We start from the raw sequence: 23,208 nt of genomic DNA, 5'->3' as shown, positions 1-23,208 counted from the left end.
TCTTGATGTTTTTCTTTTGGAATCTAGTCTGTTTGTAGTTAATTGAGCTTCTTGAATGTGAATTTCCTTGGTTTTCATAATGCCTGGGAAGTTTTCTTCTACTACCTCTTCCAAATTTTCTCAGTGCTTTTCTTCTCCTCCTCTTTTTCTGGAATTTCTATCATATATAAGCTGTTCCATTTGATGTTATCTCACATGACTGTACTGTTTTATTAATTTTCCTCTGTCTTCTCTATTTTCTTCTATTACGTTTTCATTGAAGTTCTTATCTTTTAACACACTGACTCTGTTCCACCTCTTCCATTCTGATCTTTTGTCCTCCATCATGTTGGAAAATTCTACCATTTCACTCTTTATATTCTGTGTTTTTTAGTTTTTATGCATTTCTGTTATTTCCAGTACTGTGTTGGTTGTACCCTATCTTGTGCTGGTTTTTTCTTCTTAATTCTTATAGCTTGCTATTTATGGTTTCAACGTTTTCCCAATGTTTGTAAATTCTTCATTGCTATTTATGTAACTCCACATAGATATTTTGTGGCTTCCTGTCTTGGGTATTTGCTTTCTTTATGGTTTCAAATCTTTCTTCCATGATTTGTGCCTTCTTCAGTAGCTGTTCATATAATTCCATGTTTACATAGTTCTTTTGCCTCCATATTTCTAGAGTATTAATTAGGTCCACAATCTGATCTACTTTTTTATGAGGCCTGTTTTGGGAATTGGGTTTTTTTAAGTAATGTTTGAATTTGCCTACTACTTTCTTGACAATATGTGAATTTCTTGGTATGCATGGAACAGTTTCTGTTGTGTTTTTTTAGTCTGTTGACATTTTCTTAGCTTTATAATGCTTTTGATAAGTTGGAGACTTAAAAGTATTGTCTCTCAATTGAGTTTCCCAGTGGTAGTCCTCCGTGCTGGTGGTTTATGGGCAGCTATGTTCCATATTTCTTGTGGCTAGTTTCTCCTATGGTTGTGCTCTAAGGTTATAGAGAGCTAGGATCTTTTCCTTTGCCAAGCTATGGTGGGCACCCTTCTCTGTCCTATACTGCAGTTAACTGTGGGTAGGGGGGAGAGGTTTCTCCCAGGGGTAGTCTAATTTCTATGAGTGTTGCCTAGGACATGTTACTAAGGGAAAAGGAGGAAAGTGAAAAGGTCCCAATAGTGCAGCCCCACATCTCAGTAGTTGCTAATGGCCATGTGCCTCTCCCTTCTCCCAGGGCTGGTTGTGGGGGCAACTATTTCAGCCTTAGAAGATAAAGACTCAGGTTGGTGCCAATTACTCAGAAATTCAGTCCTCAATTCTGACTAGACTCTAATAGCCAAGCATACCTGTATCTCCTCTTCAGAAGCCTCTAGGTTAAAGGGCAGAGTTAATTCTACTCCAGAAGACAAAGGCTCAGGGAAGACCCAGTTTCGCCACAATGCAGCTCTCAGATCTTGGTGTCATCTAAAGTCCTTAGCAGAGCAGTGGCTATTTCCTAGGGGGATGTTCCCAAGGGCTGTTCTGGAGGGGACAAAAACTCAGGGAAGCGTCAATTGCTCAGTAATTTTGTTATTAATTCTGGTTACAATTTCCCTCTAATATTCAAGCACACCTGCATCACCTTTTCAGAGGTGGTGCAGCTGGTTATGCACCAGGATAAATGCTTAGGGAAGCATCAATTTCTCGGCCAAGCAGATCAGTTCTGGGTGCCAGTAAAAGTCCCTAGCTGAGCTGGGGTTGCTTCCTGGGCAGATTTCCTTAGCTCTTTTCCATCATCAGTTTTTCTGTTTGCATCAGCAGGAGTGGTGTCCACTTCCTAAATAACATGCCTCTGGACACTCTATGAACTTTGATAAATGTCAACAGTGGTAGAAGGGTTTTAGGTCTTTAGTTCATACGGTTGCTATGAGTCATTCTAGATGCAAAGGCAATCAACAAGTCTACATTTAAGGGCAAATTTCAGACTTTTGTCTTTCTAATGACCTTTCGGTTTTTTCATATCTTTGATGTCTTTGATGTTATTCCACAATTTATTTGGTCAAATCGTATTCTATCTGGGGAGGTCTACGTATATAACTGCTTACTATATTGCTGCAAAAAGGCAACAACAATGAGTAGTTTATTGGTTTGTTTTTTAAATTTTTTTTTATTTTATTATTTGTGTGTGTGCGTGTACCGACCGTCAAATCAGATCTGAGTGGTGCAGGAGGAGATTGTCCCTCCTTTCCTGGCAGAGAGCATCTGATGGATTCGAACCGTGCACCTCTGGGGTTGCAGTGCAGCTTCTTGCCACTAGGCCACCAGAGCTCCCCAGTTTATTGGTTTTGCCAAATTCCCCAGTGTTCTCCAGAGTTGTTTCTATCACCAAGGCCTTATTTTACAATAATTGATCCTTATCTTTTATGTCTAATGTTCACATTCTCATCACCATTAATTATCAATTCATCTTGACTGCATTTTTTATCAACATCAGACTGCAGAAGTTGGTAAAAATCTTACATGTATTCATCTGTGGCATTAGCAATAGGCTTACAAATTAACTATATATATTAGCTGAGCTGTGGTTACATGGGTATTCATATATAGGAGTGAGTCACATATATAAATATATATTGTATATATTCATATATATATTTTTATCATGCTGGACATAAAAATTGTACATTTTATATATGTGACACACCTTCTTATTTTTTTTATGATTTCTTTATCCAATATTTCACACTATGATGGCAAAAATGATGTTGTTCTTAGGTGTTGTTGAATCAAATATGACTAATAGTGACCCTATGAACAACAGATCTGAAACCTGTCCTATCCTGTGCCATCCTCACACTTCCTGACACAATGGAGCTCATTGACTGTGTCAGTCTTCCTAGTTGAGGGTTTTCCTCTCCTTTGCCAATCCTCCACCCTTCCCAGCATCATGTCCCTCTTCAAGGAATAGCCCCTCCTAGCAAGATTCCTGAAATATGTGGATGAAGCACCATCTTTCCTTCCAAAGAGCACTGCAGTTGCACCCTCTCCAAGCCATATTTGTTTGTTCTTCAGCTGTCCATGGGATGTTCAGGGCTCTACTCCGACACCATAGCTCAAAGGCATCAATTCTTCTTCTGTCATCCTTATTCATTGTCCAGCTCTCAGATGTACAGAAAGTGATCAGAAAGACTATGGCCTGGATCAGATATACCTTAGTCCTCAAACTGAAATCATTACTCCTGAATAATTTTGAGTGATTCATAATTGAAGATTTTCCCAGTTGAATGCATCTCCTTATTTCCCGATTGCTGGTACCAATGGTGTTAATTGTGGATCCAAGTAAGCCAAAGTTGTTGAGAGTTTTAATCTCTTCTGCATCCTTCATGATATTTCTTATCAGTCCAGTGGTAAGAATCTTTGTTTTCTTGACACTGAGATGTAAACCACATGGAAGGCTGCATTCCTTGATGGTCTGATATATAAGTGCTTCAAGTCCTCTTCATTTTTGGCAAAAACTATAACATCTGACTATTTGGTGCATTAAAAATATACATCTATGTGTATTTTTAATCAACTTCAGACTGCAGACATTGGTAAACATCTTAAATGTATTCATCTGTGTCATTAGCAATTGGCTCACAAATTTTCTGTATCTTAGCTGAGCTGTAGCTACATAGATATTCAGATAAAAGTGTCATTTCCATATTTATATACGCTGGACACAAAAATCATATACTTTATATATATTACACACCTTCTCATCTGTTGACTATTTCATTATCCAGTATTTCACATTTATGAAAATAGTAAAAACTATACCATCTGACTATTTGCTACATTAAAAACGTACATCTGCCAGTAACAAATGCTGAGGTTGAAGATGCAAATAACACTGGCTCTCTGATTGGTGCGATAGTTAAGTTAAAGTTGATTGGTGTGATGGTGAAGTTAGAGTTACCTTGACTAAGCCATGATTCTTAATGGTTTGGTAGTTATGAAAATACAAGGTTGATTGAAACAAAATTGATTATATTTTGCTGACTTTTTGACCTAAACAGAATATATCAATGTGTTCCAGGAAATAGTAAATCACCTGATTAATGTTTACCCCCAGACATGGAGGTTGTTGATAGTTAAATCTAGTTGTGGTGGGAAAGTGGAAAATGATCCCAAGTCCTTGAAACTGCTGTTAGATACCCCCAATTGGCAAAGGTAGAAGGATAAATACCCTCCTCTTCTTTTTTGTTTGGGACTGATGTTAACATTGAGTTTTAGCCCTTTCACTGAAGTACACGTTTTAAATGAAGTATATTTACTATACACTCAGCTAGTGTTGCTTCTGGACTTCATAGTGAGTTTTGACCATCAATAATATAATTTGCCTGTTATACAATGATGTGATTTGGAAGTTATTTAAAGGTATAATTTTTTAAAAATTATTGTATATTTGTTTATGTTCACATACATTGTTTTTCACACTGGGTCTTTTCCCCTTCCTTTACCCACCCCTCTCTCCACCCACCAAATTACACAACCCTATGATTAAGCCCACATCTGTCCTTATCCCTCTTTCCTCCCTCCCTGCCTTCGATCCTGTACTCATTCTACAATAATGGTCATATACAGTAGTTGTCTTTATTAGACTGAGTTAGTTTACTTAGCATAATACTCTCCAGTCCCTCTCAAGTTAGGTTGTAATTTACAAAATCATTGCACCTGCATGTTGCATAGTATTCCATTGCTTGAATGTACCGTAATTTCTCAGTCCATTCCATTGCGGTTAGACATTTGGGCTGTTTCCTTACAGTTATGTAATGATGGAAACTGGCAGTTATATATCTATTTTGTGATCTGATTTGCTCATCTTATCACTTTGCTTAACAGCAATTTTCACCTCTCCTTCAGGCCAAGGACTCTAACACATGCGTGAGTCACAGGGGCTTACATGAAAACTTCTGTGGTATCAGGGGTTTGACATCTATACATACTGGTATACTTCAGTACTAATTAAAAATTTGAAAAGAAAAAATTGAAAGTATGTTGTAAGAGTCTTAAAGGCAGGTGAAAAGATAGTAATTAATATAAGTATTATAATAATGTTACTATACTTACTTCATCTCCTTCATCAATTAATCCTTGAATGGCACTAAAAAGAGATCCATAAGCTCCTACAGTCACAAGGATTTCTTCATTTGGTTTGATGTGATTCGGATAAAACTTTTCATATAGGCAGGCCAAAGCTTTCACAAGTGATGGATGACCCTGTTGGATGAAAAAGAATTATTGGGTATGATTACATGACCTACTTCTTTGAGTTAACAGATATCTAAGATGTGCAAATACCTACTTCTGTGACTTAGGATGTTTCTAAAATGTGAGGATTAAAAATCATTGGTTATGATATTTACAATTATCCAAGGAAAAATAACATCTTTTCTGTGACTGTCATTTGTTTAGAAAAACATTTCCAGCTGAAGATGATAAAGGCCATGGAAAGTTATGAAGGGAGCCCCAGGATCCTTGAAGATTGTTGTGACTGCTCTTCTGTGTACAACAGCTCTAACTGAATTAAGACCCTTGACTATAATACAGGGGACTGGATCTTGGGTAACAGGAGATAAGTGGTTGGACTTAATCTCCAAAAAACAAAGTCAGTGTGGTGGCTGGATACAGCAGAGTAGTAATCAAAACAGAAACAAAGATTCTTGGTGCTGGCTACCTAGTCATAGTACATCAAGGAGTGAAATGGATGGGAAAGCGACTTTATCTGTACAAATAAAAGACATATAGACCAAAAGGATGTCAGCATAAACATAAATCTCTAGATAGAGTCAAGACTCCTCTATCAATTGTGAGATTAAAGTCCGTTTACAGTCCTATAGCCCTTTGAATGAAGGGGAAGTTTGGTCCCACTGAGGAAGCAACCCCCTGAACTGTCCACAATTTGCACTATTTATCTTTCACTCAGTCTTCCCTAATGGGATTTCTGGTCTTTCACAAAAGTAACTATTCACTAGGGAAAAGAAGTAGACTTTTCAGAGATAACTGGACACTGACTCTGAAGTAACAGCAATTGCAGGAAGCCCAAAATGTCATTGTGGCCCACAAGTCGGAGTAAGGACACATGGAGGTCAAATTATTAATGAAATCTTAGCTTTGGCCATCACAGTGAGAGCCTGAACTCATCTTGTGGTGATTTTCCCAGCTTCAGAATGCATTATTAGACTCCAGAATTTCCAGAATGTCCTCATTCAATCACTGATAAGGTTTATTAGGATAGGAAATGCAAAGTAAAAGTCATTAGAAAAAGCCTTGTCTAATTAAAAAGTATATCAAAAGTAATATTACATTTCTGGAAAGATTGTAGAAATCTGTACGACTATCAAGATCTTCAAGAATGCCAGAGTGATGATTTCTACTACATCCACATTCAACCTACTTGGCCTGTGCAGAAAACAAATGGATCTTAGAGAATGATAGCAAATGAGTAAATCTGCCCAAGCAAATGAATACATTTCTTTACATTTATCATACATTGATGCTAGTCAATGCCTTTTCCACCATACCTATTCCTAAAGAATGGAAATCCCAGAATAGACCAAAATACTTATTCAAATAGAATAAGGAAACACTGAAGGATTCAAAACCTGGAAAAGAGTATATTATGGTTGTATCCTTTCTCTGTATCTTCTCTATCTGTCTGCTGAGCAAGTCATCCAAGAAGCTGAACTATATGAAGAAGAATGTGGAACAGGATCAGAGGAAGACTCTTCAACAAGCTGTTATGCAGATGACACATCCTTGCTTGCAAAAGTGAAAAAGACTTGAAGTACTTATTGCAGAAGATCATTGACTACAGCCTTCAAGATGGGCTACACTTCAACATCAAGAAAACAAAACTTCTTAGCATTTAACCAATAGATAACATCATAAGTTGTCAATGATTTCATTTTCCTTGGATCCACCATCATAATAGCAGTCATGACATCAAAATATGTGCTGCACTGGGAAAGACATGCTGTCAAAGACAGATTCTAAAATGCTAAGGAGAAATAGTATTAGTTTAAAAACTAAGGTACAACTGAACCAAGTCATGGTATTTTCAGTTGTGTCATACGCATCTGACAATTAGATAATGAATAAGGATGACAGAAGAAGAACTGGTGTCTTTGAATTGTGGTATTGGAGGAAAGTACTGAATATTCCATGAACTTCCAAAAGAACAAACAAGTCTGTCTTGGAGAAAGAGCTTCTTAGAAGCAAGGATGAGAAAATTTCATTTCCTATAGTTTGGGCATGTTTTCAAAGAAAAAGATATTATGCTGAGAAAAGTGGTGGATCAGAGAAAAAGTGGTAGATGTTTAATAAAATGGATTGATACAGTGACTTCAACAATGTGTTTGAGTATATTCAAGATTGGGAGGAGGGGCAGGATAGGACATAGTACACATCTGTGGTTCAAAGGATCTTGCATGAGCTGTAGTGGACTCGATGACACTAAACAACTGATCATTTGAATATCTTATTTTTGGAAAAGTCTAAATCTTTCACTAATTAAAATTCATTTTCTCATTGAATTAAGATGTTCTTTATAGTTTGGAAACAAATTCATTGCTGTTGTTGTTAGGTGCCGTGGAATTGAGTCATAAAGTCTCTAGGAACATCAGATCTGAAACCTGCCCTATCTAGACTGGGAGGACATATTCACAGTATGAACTCATTAGATATTCATTGTCATTATATGTCCTCAAGTCTGGTATGGAGACTGCACCCTGCCTTATGGAGATTCATTGTTAGATACATATATGTACATCCTCCCAGTCTGTAGCTTACCTTTTCACTTTTAGTCTCACTGCCTTGCTCTGTGATGTCATCTTCACATGATGCCTTCTTATGGATTTTTACACACAATTATAAAAGAAAAAAATAAAAGGCTTCCTTCTAAACCACTCCTCTTAATTTCCCATAACATCAAGACTGTTGTTATGTGCTGTTGGGTCGCCTATGACTCAATAGTGATCCCGTCCATGTACAACAGCTCTGAACCTTCCTCTATCTTATGCCAATTTTATTCTCTTACACATCTACTCTCATTTATCCCATTCACTGAGTCAATTCATCTCATCCAGGATCTTTGTCCCCTGTGCTGTCCCTCCACCCTTCCAAGTATGATGTCCCTCTGCAAGGACTGGTCTCTCCTGGCAACATGCCTAAAGCATGTCAGATGGAGCTACAAAATCCTTGCTTCCAAGGAGCAGCATGATTTCACCCTCTCCAGGGTGGATTTATGTTTTCTTAGCAGTCCATGGTATGTTTAATATTTTTCTCCAGCACCACAATTCAAAGACATCAATTTAAAAAAAAGACATCAATTCTTCTTCTGTCATCCTTAGTTTTTGTCTCTGATAGCAAGTAATTGTGAAGACCATGGTCTGGATCAGGCACACCTTTTATCTCTAGACTGACGTCATTGCTCTTCAGTACTCTGAAGAGGTCCTTGACAACAGATTTTTCCCAGTGCAATTCATCTTTTTATTTCCTGGCTGCTGGTACTAAGCATATTGTTTGTGGAGCCAAGCAAGCTGAAGTTATTAACAAGCTCAGTATCTTCTCCATGCTGCCAATTGGCCCAGTGGTGAGAATCTTTGTTTTCTTGATGTTGAGTTTCAATCCATTTTGAAGGCTGTAGTCTTTGACAATGCCTCAGGTTTTCCTCAGTTTCAGCAAGCAAGGTTGTGTCATCTGCATAACACAGGTTGTTGATGAGTCTTCTTCCAATCCAGATGCCACATTTCTCTAATAGAGCCCAGCCTCTTGGATTATCTTTTCCACTCACAGATTGAAAAGGCATGTAGATAGGGTGCACCCCTGGGATACACATTTCCTGCTTTTGTTTTCTTGCTCTGTTCTGATGACTGCCTCCTGGTCGAAATGATAGGTTTCACATAAGCACAATCAAGTGTTCTGGGATTCTCATTTTTCTCAAAGTGAGCCACAGTGTGTTGTGATCCACACAGTCAAATGGCTTTATAGGCAATGAAACACAGATAGACATTCCTGGTACTCTCTTCTTTCAGCTAAGATCATTCTAACATTAGGTATAATGTCCTTCATGCCACATACTCTTCTAAACCCAGACTGAACTTCTGGCATGTCTCTGTTGATGTGCTGTTGCAATAGTATTTGGATAATTTTCAGCAGGATCTTGCTTGTGTGTGATATTGTTCAGGAATTCCCATACTCTGTCAGGTCACTTCATTCTGGAATGGGAATAAATTTGGCTTTCTTCTAGTCAGTTAGCCATGTAGTTGTCCTCCAGATTTCTTGGCACAAGATGGTGAGGGCATCAAGGGCAGCATCTTTTTGTTGAAATTTGCCAATTGGTATACTGTCAAATACTGGGACCTTGTTTTTTGCCAATTCCTTCAGAATCATTTCAAGTTCCTCCTTCCTCACCATAGGCTCTTGATTATACTTTATTTCATGAAATTCTTCTGTCTTCTTCTTGGAAACAATGTACAATATACATTGTATAATATGTATATTACAAGTATTACAATGTGTATTATATGTAATATAAATTCATTTTGTCTTTTGCCCATTATGTAATTTTGTTATCAGTCTTTTTCTTGTGGAGGCTCTGTAGTATTTTGTAAACTTTAGTCCCAAGTTATTTCCCAGTCTGTAGGCTTTCTTTTCACCATATTGGGAAAAGTTTTTGATGGACCAGGGATTTGATTTTTAGAAGATTCCATTTATCCTCACTTGGTTGTACATTACTGGCTATATTTATAAGCCTATTTATGCCAAGCCATGGTCTTTGCAATTACTTGCTATGCATCAGAAAGTTGGACAATGACTAAGGAGGACAGAAGAACCAGTGCCTTTGAATTGTGGTGCTGGAAAAGAATCTTGAACATATCATGGACTACCAAGAAAACAAATAGTTCTGTCTTGGAGAAAGTGAAACCAAGTTTCTCTTTGGAGGCTAGGATTTTGAAGCTCTGTCTCACATACTTTGGTCACATGGCCAGGAGAAACCCGTTTTTTGAGAAGGACATCCTGCTTGGAAGAGTGGGGGGACAGCACAGGAGAGGAAGACCCCAGATGAAATGAAATTATACAGTAACTGGGGCAATGGGGTTTGTAATGTTGGAATTAGGGAGACTGGCTCAGGACAGGACAGGCCTCAGAGCTGCTATACATAGGGTCGCTATGGGTCGAAAGGACTTGACAGCACATAACAACAACATTTATGCCATAGGCTAGGGCTTCTAAGTCTGGTCTCATTTTGTTTCTTATGATCCTTATGGTTTGGGATTTTACCCATAAATCTCTGATCTACCTTGAGTTGACTTTTTTTTTTTTATGTGTGTGGCATGAGATGTGGATACTGTTTCAGAGTTCTGCAGACCACTGTCCAGTTTTGCCAGCACTATTTGCTGAAGAGGTCCACATTTGATAGATTCTGTGTTCTTGTCAAATATCAATTGACTGTGGGTAGATGAGTTAATTTCTAGCTTCTCTATTCTATTCTATTGGTCTATGTGTCTGTCTGTACTAGTACCATGCTGTTTTGGTTACTATGGCTATGTAGTAGATTTTGAAATCAGGGAATATTATGTCTCTCACTTAATTTTTCTTTTTCAGAAGAGCTTGCTTTTTTGGGGTCTCTTTCCTCTCTGAATAAATCTGCCAATTGCCTTCTCTCTCTTTGAAGAATGAATTTATTTAACTGTATTGGGATTGCATTGAACATGTAGATTGCTTCTGGTTGTTAGCAACCCAATGCACAATAGCTCTGAATCCTGCTCTATCCTGAGCCAATCTCACTATTTCTGATATATATACCCTCATTGCCCCAGATACTGTGTTGAAAATGACACAATGTTGAGTCTTCCTATTGATAAACAGGGAATATTTTTCCATAGTCAAGTCCTATTGTTTATTGTGGTAGTGTTTTGTAGTTTTTCTTAAAAATATGAAAGATATTAATGAGAGAGAAAAGACATGTCTTATGAGAATATTTTCCTCTTTCTTTGTTGTTTATAAAAAGATCTTATCTGTAACAGTAAAGTAAAAAGCAAAACAGTACTACAGAGGGGCAGGAAGTAGGGGGAAACTCAACCAAGAAGATAAAGGTAAATGTGAGCGTTTCTGTGATTATCATATTAGGTCATTTTGTCTCAGAATGTCTATTAATGTTATGTGACAGAAGTATGTATGTATGTATGTATGTATGTATGTATGTATGTATGTATGTGTGTGTCTATCTATCTATCTATCTATCTATCTATCTATCTATCTCACTATAGAACACACCTCCCACAGGATCCCAATATACTCACAAAGCCCCGTGTATACTGGTTCATGCTATCAATTGCTGCAATCTTTGATAATTCTTCTTTTACATATACAGGAGGGGATATATCTGGAAGGCCTTGGCCAAGATTCACAACAGAGGGGTCTGCAGCCAATTTGGTAAATTCAACCCTGAATTTAAAACAAATACACATACTGATATTAATAATTACTATTATCTCTGAACAAAGGCTACTGTCAAGTACTGCTCTAAGGTGCTAAAGAACAATAATGTCAGTTTAAAGACTAAGGTCCACTTGATCTAAGCCATGGTATTTTCAATTACATTCTATGTATCTGAAAGTTCAACAAGGATTAAAGATTACAGAAGAAGAATCGATGTCTCTGAGTTATGGTCTTGGAGAATAGTACTGAATATCCCATGGACAGCCAAGAGCACAAACAAACATGCCTTAGAAATGCAACAAGGGTGGTTCCATGGAGGCAAGGGTGGTGAAGCTTCATCTCATGTATTTTGGGTATGTTGTTAGGAGAGGATAGTCCTTGGAAAAAGACATCATGCTTGGAAAGGTAGAGGGTCAATTAAAGATAGGAAGACCCTCAACAAAATGGATTGACACAGCGTCTATAACAATGGACTTGAGTATATGAGGTGATGAGGCTGGCACAGGTTAGGGCAAGATTCAGACCTGTTGTTCATAGAGTCACTATGAGTTGTACTCAGCTTGATGGCATCTAACAACAGAACTAAGAAGTCCTAATTCCCACAGTTCATTGTCTTATTACAAAGTTGAAAAAAATCATCCTAGTTTTGTCTTTCAGGGAAAAAAAGTCAACAACAAAAATGTCAACATCCACAAAATGACATAACATAAAAAAAGAAAAAGCTGAACTGATAAAAACCTCAATTATATTGTATCCATGCTTTACCAGATCTTTTCCTTCTCTCAAAAATTTTGACTACTGTTGTATTCTTTATCAACCATTACAGAATAGAAAACAAATGAGGAAATATCATGGATTATAATTCAGGTCTTCATGAGGGCATTACCCAAATTTGACTTTTTTCTCTGCTATGCTTCTAGAGCTTATCACAGGGCCTGGTACATTTCATAAATGAATAAATCAGTGTATGGGTCACTTTCTTCCACTTTCTAGCCATGTGATATGTTCTTCATAATGGCATACGTACATCAATAATTGCAAATAAGATCACAGTCATTACAGGAAATTGTGTAGGCCTTTCTGAAAGCAGAATTGGTGTGGGGTTGTGATCCTCAAAAACTGGGTACAAAATTGTGTCTATGAGCTGATATTCATACTTTTAGACAAATACTGAATGAAACTTATGAACTCAACAGATTAATTTAAAAAGAAGAACAATTTACCATGAAGTCAAGGGAATAGTTATTGAACTGCAGAAACAAAAATGCATACTTCAATTAAGAAATAAAATTTTTAGAAGCACTGAAAGTAAGGCTAATAGAATAAAATGCTTATATTATATATAATATATAAATTTTTCTTTAGTTTCATTGTTTTGTTCCTTTCAGATCCACTACAGATATAATTTAGTAATTATAATAATGGCAAGCATTTAATAGGAATGAAGTGTTACAACAGTTCTACTTGCAATGAAACGGAAGTGTATACTAACAGCCTAAGCAGGGTCCTGTAAACATTTTCTGTAGGTGTTATAGGCCATAGGAGATTTGTTGTAACTATTCAACTCAACCAATGTAGTGAAAAGCAGGTGTGGCTGTAGAAAATTTATTTACTCATACAAGTCTAGATATCGTTACATAAAAAAGTATCCAGCCATTAACAATATTCAATTTTTAAGACAATAACATGCTACTATGATTTAATTAAAGAAATTCTAGACAAAGTCATGTATTTTAAATATTTTATTTTGAATTATAACTAGGGGTTTTATTTGTAGATTATTGATAATTTGAAATATTCTCAACTATGAAGATATTAAAAACTTGTAGGAAAAACCTTATGAATTTTTTTTACTCTGAAATACTCACCACACATTTTTATTAAGTCCTTCAATTCGTTTTGCATTTTTGAATTTCAAAGGCAATTTCTGAAAGGTAAAAATATAGAAAGGGTTTTTAATTGCTTTAATAATAATGGGGGAAACCGTCAATCAAGCAAAAAATCATGATGAATTCTTACTTTTACTTATTTTCATAACGTAAATAATATGTCTTAGGTAATGAAAAACTCAATACCACCACAATAACCAATAAAAGTTTTTATAATGAGCGACTGCACGTGTTGTCAGCAGCCATGGATCTGTTCCAGTTGATTAACTAGCTACCTATATTACAAAGTTCTTAAGTGTGGCCTGGACTGTTTTCCTGCCAGAGCACTAGAACAAGGCCCTGCTTCCTGGAGGCCCCTGGTGCCTCTGTTTGGAGGCCTCAACCCCTCCACCTGGTGGCCCTGGCCCTGCCATCTGGACCCCTGAATCTGCCACCTGGAGTATGTGGCCCCTGGAGTATGTGGATGCTTCCAACAACTTCATGGATGCCCTAGCCCCACTGCCTGAAGGACCTGCCTTCGCAGCCCCACTGCCAGGATTCTCCTGCTTGCTACCTGGAAGACCAGCTGTTTGGAGGACCTGGCCCTGATGCCTGGACACCACGCTGTCTGGAGAATGACCTGCTACCATCCCTCTGAACTGCACCAGGGACAACAATATCACAGGTGATCCCATTTCATTTTCTCTTCCAGAGCTTGAACTGACTTTAGCCCTGGGCGCCTTGGGCCTGTCTAGCCTAGCTGCAGAGGTTGCCTGACAGGGAAGATTGCTAATTCAGAGGCCATATCTCTCCCCAACCAACACAAGTCTTCCCTTGAGTCAAAAGCTCAGGGAAAAACTCAGGTAGGGTAGCTACACTGCCCTCCTCTGGAGTAGTGACCTCTTAAGTCAAGGTTTTCAGACCAAGAGCCGGTAAAGGCCTCAGGCATGAAAAATTCCACCACTGCAATGTCACAGAAGAAGCAGACTATCACATACCCTACACAAACCCAAAACGAGATGTCACCTCCCAAAAGTAACACAGTATCAATAGATTTCTTAAAGCCAGAAAGTCTGATGGAACTTTCTGACACAGAATTCAAAAGAATATTGAATATTTTCAATGGATAAAAGACAAAATGAGAAGAATTCTAGAACTCTGCAAGCAAAATCCAAGAGGAACTTAAAAAACAAACAAACAAACAAACAAACAAACAATCCAAGACAATGCAGATAAAACAAATGAGGCATTAGAGACTCTGGAAAAACAAAAACCCACAATTCAGGATATGAGGACCAATATTTCAGATGCTGACAACTTGTTGGAGAGACATATGAACAGAGTTGAAGAGATGGAACAAAGAACCAGCAAAATAAAAGATAGAATTGTCACCACGGATTGGCTAGAACAAAAAGCAGAATCAAAAAGGAAGGAAAAAGAAGAAAGCCTAAGAATAATGTGGGACACCATCAAAAGGAAAAGCATGCACATAATAGGAATTCCAGAACAGGAAGAAGCAGGTAAGACAATGAGAAAATTGTGAAAGAATAACAAGAAGAAAACTTTCCAGGCATAATGCAGAATAAGAGAATATATATTCAAGAAGCTGAGTGAACACAATATAGAATAGACCCCAAAAGATAAACACCAAGGCTTATCATAGTCAAATTTGCCAGAACCAAAGATGAGGGAAGAATTCTGAAAGCAGCTAGGGAGAAACAAAGAGTAACCTATAAGGGAGAGCAAATAAGATCAAATGCTGATTTCTCAGCAGAAACCATGTGAGCAAGAAGACACTGGAATTACATATATTAAACACTCAAAGAACAAAATTTTCAACCAAGAATATTGTACCCAGCAAAACTGGGAAGATTATTATATTCTTAGAAAAGTAGAATCTAAGGGAGTCTGTAAAAACAAGACCAGCATTTCAGGAAGCACTGAGAGATATCCTTCTTACAGAGGTGCCACAGAATGCAAGACGGACCAAAGTAACAACACCAAAAAGAACTCAACAAGATGATAGCAATAAAACCCAGATTTTTAATAATTACACCAAATGTGAATAGCTTAAATTCACCACTGAGTAGAAAAAAGAGTAGCAGACTGGATAAAAAAAAAACAACAACAAAAAAACCCCCAACAACAACAACCAAACAAAACCATCAATATGCTGTCTACAAGAGACACACCAGAAAAGCAAAGATAAGGAAAAACTAAAAATAACATACCAAGCAAATGGCAACCAGAAAAAAGCAGCAGTAGCAATATTAATCTGATAAAATAGATTCCAATACAAAAACCATCACAAAGGACAAGGAAGGTCACTACATAATGCTGAAAGGGTCAATAGAACAAGAGGACATAACAATAATAAATATCTATGCACCAAATAAAAGACCAGCAAAATACATAAAACAAACATTAACAAAACTGAAAGAAGAAATGGACAACACTAATAGAGTAGTAGACTTCAATACACCATGCTCAAGAAAATATAAAACTACCAGAAAGAAACTCAACAAAGACACTGAAAAATTAAACCACATAATAAACCAATTTGCTTTCATAGACATAAACAGTGTACCTTCTTCTCCATTGTTCATGGAATGTTCTCCAGAACAGATCACATTTTAGGTCACAAGGCAAGCATCAAAAATTAAAAAAAAAAAGAAATAATACAAAGTATCTTCTCAGACTACAATGCTACAAATTAGAAATTAATAGCAAGAGGATAAAGGAGAAAAAACCCCATACATTTGGAAGCTGAACAACACCTCTCCTGAACATGAGTAATAGAAGAAATTAAAAATTAAAAAGTTTCTTGAAATAAATGACAATGAAATCACAACTTATGAAAACCTCTGGGAAATAGCAAAAGCAGTAACTAGAGGTCAATTTATTGGGATTCATAACAGGTATGCAAGAATGGTTCAACTTAAGAAAAGCAATCAGTGTCATTTATCATATTAACAAAGTGAAGAACAAGAACCACATGATCCTATCAACTGATGCAGAGAAGGCCTTTGACAAAACCCAACACTGATGAAAAGACTCAACAAAATAGGAATAGAGGGAAATCTCCTCAAAAAAGTAAAAATTATATATGCAAAACCAAGAGCCAACATCATTCTCAATAGAGGGAGATTAAAGGCATTCCCTCTGACAACAAGAACTAAGTTGGTAATCTTAGTGATAACAATAAGACAAGAAAAAAAAGTATCCAAATTGGTAAAGAAGAGGAAAAATTATCTCTATATGCAGATGATATGATAGTATATTTAGAAAACCCTAAAGACTCAGCCACAAAACTACTGGATGTAGTCAATCAATTCAGCAAAGTGGCAGGATACAAAGATCAACACACCAAAATCATCTGGATTTCTCTATAGTGACAAAGAATACAGAACTGGAGCTAAGAAAAACAACACCCATCACAATAGCTAATGACAAGATTAAATACTTGGGAGTAAAACTAACAAGAAATACAAAAGACCTATTCAAAGAAAATTACAAAACATTACTATAAGAAACAAAAAGTGACCTGGAAAAATGGAAGAATATAGTATGCTCTTGGATAGGAAGACTCAATATTGTGAAAATGACAATCTACAAGTTCAATGAAATCCAAATACAAATATCAATTCTATTCTTCAACAAGATGGAAAAGTCAATTTCCAATTTCATCTGGAATGGAAAGAGACACCAGTAAGCAAAGCACTTCTGAAAAAGAGAAACAAGGTAGGGGACATCTCACTCCCTGATTTCAAATCCTACTACACTGCTGTGGTGGTCAAGACAGCATGGTACTGGTATAATGACAGACACATAGATCAATGGAATACAATTGAGAACCCAGAAATCAGCCCATCTACCTATGGACAACTGATTTTTGACAAGGAGATGAAAGCAGTTAAGTAGGGCAATGACAACCTCTTTAGCAAATGGTGTTGGCATAATTGGAAAACTGGAAAACTCGAGCAAAGCCACATCTCACATCATACACCAAAGCCAACTCAAAGTGTGTCAAGGACGTAGGACTAAAACCAATGATTATAAACTTCATCCGAGAAAAGCTTGAAAAAACCCTAGAAGCCCTAATCCACAACATCAACAGTCTCCCAAGCATCCTAAAAAACCTACAACCAGGAGGGAATAAAATAGATGAATGAGATCTTCTAAGAATCAAATCCCTAAGCACATTTAAAAACTTCTACAACATTGTAAAAGGGAAAGTCACAGACTGGGAAAAAATATTTGGTAATGACATATCTGATAAAGGGCTAGCTAATATCTAGCACCTCAACAAGATAAAGGTGAACAATCCAATTGCAAAATGGGCACAGAATATGAATAGACCCTTCACCAAAGAAGACATTCAGATGACAAACACATGAATAAATGTTCAAAATCCCTAGCTTTAAGAGAGATGCAAATCAAAACAACTATGAGATATCATCTCATCTCAGTAAGAATAGTTGAACAAAAGTTCAACAGAGCAGCAAATAACAAATGCTGGCAAGGTTGTGGAGAAATTGGAACCCTTATTCACTGTTGTTGGGAGTGTAAAACGGTGAAACCACAATGGAAGGCAGTGTGGTACTTTCTCCAAAATTTGGAAATAGAAATACTATTTGACCCAGCAATAGCACTACTGATAATATACCCTAAAGAAATTAGAACTGCCACTCAGATATATGCACACCCATGCTTACTGCCGTGTTGTTCACAATAGAAGAGATGGAAGCAACCCAAATGTCTATCAACAAATGAATGGATAATATGCAGCACTGACAAAAAAAACAAGGAACTCATAAAATATTATACAAAATGAGTGATCGTGGAGGAGATTATGCTGAGTGAAATATTTCAGTCACAAAAGGACAAATACTGCATCATGCCAGTGTTATAAAACAGGACTGACATAGAGATTAGGGGAAAACTAAGAACAGAGGAATAAATAATGAACACTGCATTTAAATAGATGAGGGAAAGAAAAGTCTAAAAGAAATACATGATTAGGTGTTATTTGCATGACAATAGTCTAGAATAAGAGGTGCATAGCAAAGTGGACTGGGATGTGAGGGGAGGAAATTGTGCAACAATGAATCTTTTTAAAGAGAAAGTGAACTGGGAGGGGTTCTAGGGAGGAACATGTGCTACAGTGAATGAATGGAAATCTAAGTTTTCTGTAAACTTTCATTATAATATCAATTAAAGAAAGAAAATAAAAAACCAAACCAAAACAAACCCAAAACCTTTTATAGTGTAGCTAGGGTATACTTTAGAGGACTAAAGCACAAGCGATCATTTCACAGACATTGGACAAGTTATCTGGAGGAGCCAGTCCTTGGAAAAGGGCATCATCCTTAGAATACTGAAGTAAGAGCAAGATATGAAGACCTTCAATAAGGTCGTGACCATAACAATAATTATAGCAGATACTGTGAGCATGAAGCAGGATTGAACACATCTATCTTCTGGCAGTCTAAGATGCTGAAACTCCAGTGGCAGCCCAAATACCCCTGGAAGAGTGCCTCCAGGAGAAACAAGCTTGAACAATATGCCATCATCAAGTATCTTCTGACCACTGAGACAGCCAGGAAGAATATAGAAGATAACAAGACACTTGTGTTCACTGTAGATGTCAAGGCTAATAAGCACCAGCTCAAACAAGCTGTAAATAAACTTTATGGCATTGATATGGTCAAAGTCAAAACCTTGATTAGGCCTGATGGAAAGAAGAGGGCCTATGCTCGACTTGCTCCCGATGGAGGTTGCCACCAAAATCTGGGTCATCTAAACTGGGTCTAGCTGGCAAACTGTAGATATAAATTTTTCTTACAACACACACACATATACGCAAAAATCAATCAATCAATCTACCATCTCTATTTACGTACAAGTGTTAAGGCTTTTCTAGGGATCATTGCTATTGTTAGTTGCTGCGTGCTGTCAAGTACGACTCATATCAACCATATGAACAACAGATCTGAATCTTGTCCTACTCTGTACCATTCTTATTATTTTTAACAAACTTGAATCCATTGCTGCTGGCATTATGCCAATCCATTTCATTGATGGTCTTCCTCTCTTTTAAATTCCTTCCACTTTCCCAAGCACAATGCCCCTTTCCAAGGAAAAGCCTCTCTTAATAGCATGCCTAAAGTATTTAAGATGAGGCTGTGACATCTTTGCTTCCAAGGAGCACTCTAGATGCATCTTTTATAAGACTTATTTGTTCTTTTTGCAGTCAATAAGGAATTCAGTACTCTTCTTCAACAGCACAGCTTAAAGGCACCAGTTCTTTGTTATCCTTACTCATGGTCTAGCTCTCAGATGCACAGCAAGCCACTGAAAAGACTATGGCCTGAATCAGGCATACCTTAGCCCTCAAGCTGGTATTATTGCTTCTCAGTAATTTGTAGAGGATCCTGACAGCCGACTTTTCCAAAGCAACACATCTTAGCTCCTGACTGATGGTACCAAGGGTACTGTGGATAAAGTAAGGGGAAATCATTGCAAATTTCAGTCTATTCTCTATGTCATGATCAGTCCAATGGTGAGGAATTTTGTCTTCTTGATACTGAGATACAACCCTGTATAACACAGGTTATGGATGAGTCTTTCTCTGATGCTGATGTCACATTCTTCTTCATAGAGTCCAGCTTCTCAAATTATTTGCTCAGGATTCATTTTGAATACATGTGGAGAAAGGATGCAATCCTGACACAATGATCAAGGGACTATATATTGGTATTAAAATAGAAAATGTCTCAGTTTTTTAATTTCTAAAATTAAGTTCATGCTTCCTCTTAAAATACTGTATTAGTTTGTGTTTACTGAGTGAAAAAAAGTTTAGCAGCATTTCTGCAAAAAAACCCCCAATGGAATATTTATTTTTAATTAATCTGTTAGGTTCTATTGAGTTGAGTGTAACTCATAGCGACCTTACAAAAAACAGATCTGAACCCTGTCCTGTCCTATGCCATCCTCATCATCTCTGACATACTTGAGCCCACTGCTGTAGTGATTGTGTCAGTCCATCTTGTTGAGAGACTTCAGATCAACAAAATGTGGAAATTATCAAACAGTGTCATTAATATTACATGGAAACAAAATACTGAAGACTATCCAAAAGCATCTAAAACAGTACTTTGTCAGAGAATGTTCAGAAGTTTGAACTGGGCTTAGAGGAGGCCATGGCACCAGGGATATTATTGCTGATATCAAATAGATCTTGGCTGAAAGTACAGAATACCAGAAGAATGTCTAGTAGCTTTATTGATTATGGAAAGGCATTTGACTATGTAGACCATAACAAATTATGGTTAACATTGAGAACAATGGGAATCCCAGAACACTTAATTATCCTTAATTTTATCTAAGAGGGAGATAATGGTTATTAAATAGACTATTGTTCTCATTCTAGCCTCAATAATAAGACAAAAAAAAATCTTTTATGCTCACATTTTCAGTCTTTGCAACTCCAGTGAAGTAAATCACACACAATTTCTCTAAAGATTATACTGCCTTCCAAAATAGTATGACAATTAAATTCCCACCTGAATGAGATGCTATTCTAGAGACAACAATTTTAAAACAAAACAAAAATCCAGCATGATAGAAAAAAGGTATTTCGACAAATGTCCTTTGCTATCTCTAAAACAGTATCTCAGTAACAAATGTACAAATACAGCAAAGTACCACTGTTATAAAGCAGGTCTTACATGGGGGGTTGGGAGGAGAATAAGATAAGAGTGGATAGATAATGAACACTGGATTGGGACAGATGAAGGAAAGAACTGTTTCAAAGGAATATATGATTAGGCATTATACATATGAAAATGGCCCAGAATAAGAGGTGCATTGTAAAGAGGTCTCAGGGTAGCAGGGGAAGGAAGCAATTGTGCAACATTGAATATATATATTTATATTTTTTAAAGTGAACTGGAGGAGGGGGAAACATGAGAAGGGGTAAAATGTGCAATAATGAATCGATGGAAATATAACTTTTCTGTAAACTTCTGTTAAAATCACAATTAAAAATTATATTAAAAATTTGTATCCCTTAATGATTGGTTAACTATGTGACTACAAATGCAAGAACAGACTCACATATAAAAAAGTAAGCACAGCCTGCAAAAGAGGACTTAGACAAAAACATCAATTTTACCTAAAATACTTAGATACTTAAGGTCCTTGGAGAGGGACATCATTGTTGGAAAGGTGAAGGGACAGCACTGGAAAGGACGATTCTGGATCAGATGGGTTGACACCTAACTGGGGTATTGGTGTGTCTGGGACAGGTGTGCTGGAGACAGTGAGGCAGCTTAGGATAGCGCAGGGTTCAGAGCTGTTGCACACAGGGTTGCTATGAGTCTTAGACAACTCAATGGCACAAAACAAGGACAACTGTACTTTCAGATTTCATTTCTTTACAATGTGTCCAAACATGCTTTTTCTCTCTCACTTCATCCTCTGTACTTCCTCTCTTCCAATTCTATGCTTCAATAATTTCTACACTTTTAAAATATGCTATGTTCACTCTCATCTCTGTAGCTATATACATAATCTCCCTTTCCATAGGGTTCTTTTATACTAGAGTTACTCAACAATTTTTCCTCGTCATTGCCCCTAGAGAAGTTTTATACAAATTTTCTCCTCCATTTGTCCTAGTCACTTACCAATTAACTACACTCCCAATTAACTACAACTTTCCCCCCAGGAATGTCCTAGCTTTACAAGTTCACATGCCATTGTAGTATCTATGATTTTTTTTCACCTCTATCAAAGCACCAATTTTCTCCCTCCTGGTAAAAGTACTGGTCTTGTTGAAAAAACATGTTGTATATTCAGTCTTATCTCTGTTTCCCATTCTTCTCATGCATTCTTTTATTTTTTAAAATTAATTTTAATGAAAGTTTACAGAGACTTAGGGTTTCCCGACATTCATTGTTGTACTTTTCTCCCTTCCCTCCTTTCTCCCCTCCCAATTCACTCTTCTTGAAAAGCAAAAGAAAAACTCTTTCATTGTTATACATTCCCTCCCCCTAAGTCCACTCCACTGTTCAGCCTTCATTCTGGACTCGTGGCATAACAATACCCAATCATATATCCCCTTTAAACAATGCTCTTCCTCATATGTTTCAATGTAAACATCATTCTTTCCCTCTTTCTCTGCCTTCCCTCAATCCTGGTGTCAGTCCCATTTTACAAAAGTGGCCCTATGCAATATTTGTCCTTTTATGACTGAGTATTTCACTCAGCATAATGTCCTCTAGGGTCATCCATTTTGCATAATATTTCCTGAGTTTCTTGTTTTTCAGTGCTGCATAGGATTACATTGTTATCTCATGCATTCTTAAATCACCTACCATATCTAGTTTTTCAGGGTAGATTGCCTTTCCTTCACGGTGACTTTGGACTCCCCAAGTTAAACTCAGGTATACCAGAGGAATGTCTAGCTGTATTTTACTGACTATGAAAATACATTTGATTGTGTGGATCACAACAAATTGTGGGTAACCTTGAGAAGAATGAGAATACCAGAACATGTGATTGTGCATATGCAAAAACTTATACTTAAGCCAGGAAACAGTTATTAGAATACTTGGTTCAAAATCAGGAAAGGAATGCATCAAGGATGCATCCTGCCTCCATACCTTTTCAATCTATAGGCAGAACAGATCATTTGGGAGGTTGGACTTTATGAGGAAGAATGAGGCATAAGGATTGGAGGAAGACTCGTCAAGGACCTGTGTTATGCAGATGACACAATCTTGCTGAAACTGTTGTTGTTGTTATGTGCCGTTGAGTCGCTTGTGACTCATAGCGACCCTATGTACAACAGCCCTAAACTCGGCTCTGTCCTGTGCCAATCGCACTGTCTCT

General features: G+C 37.1%; 1 protein-coding gene across 1 annotated transcript in view; it reads right to left on the bottom strand.

The window, feature by feature from the left end:
• Window positions 1-23,208, bottom strand: part of CCBL2 (cysteine conjugate-beta lyase 2) — a 98,510-nt gene that overhangs the window by 46,534 nt on the left and 28,768 nt on the right. Inside the window, exons 2-4 of the mRNA XM_006898232.1 lie at window positions 13,315-13,373; window positions 11,308-11,452; window positions 5,072-5,221 (exon numbers count right to left, since the gene is read on the bottom strand). Coding sequence (XP_006898294.1) covers window positions 5,072-5,221; window positions 11,308-11,452; window positions 13,315-13,373 — 354 coding nt within the window. The remainder of the gene's footprint in view (window positions 1-5,071; window positions 5,222-11,307; window positions 11,453-13,314; window positions 13,374-23,208) is intronic.

Source organism: Elephantulus edwardii, unplaced genomic scaffold (assembly GCF_000299155.1).
Source record: "Elephantulus edwardii isolate Elephantulus edwardi_28Jun2011 unplaced genomic scaffold, EleEdw1.0 scaffold00224, whole genome shotgun sequence".
NCBI lineage: Eukaryota > Metazoa > Chordata > Mammalia > Macroscelidea > Macroscelididae > Elephantulus > Elephantulus edwardii.
This window is presented reverse-complemented; position numbering and strand designations above follow the sequence as displayed.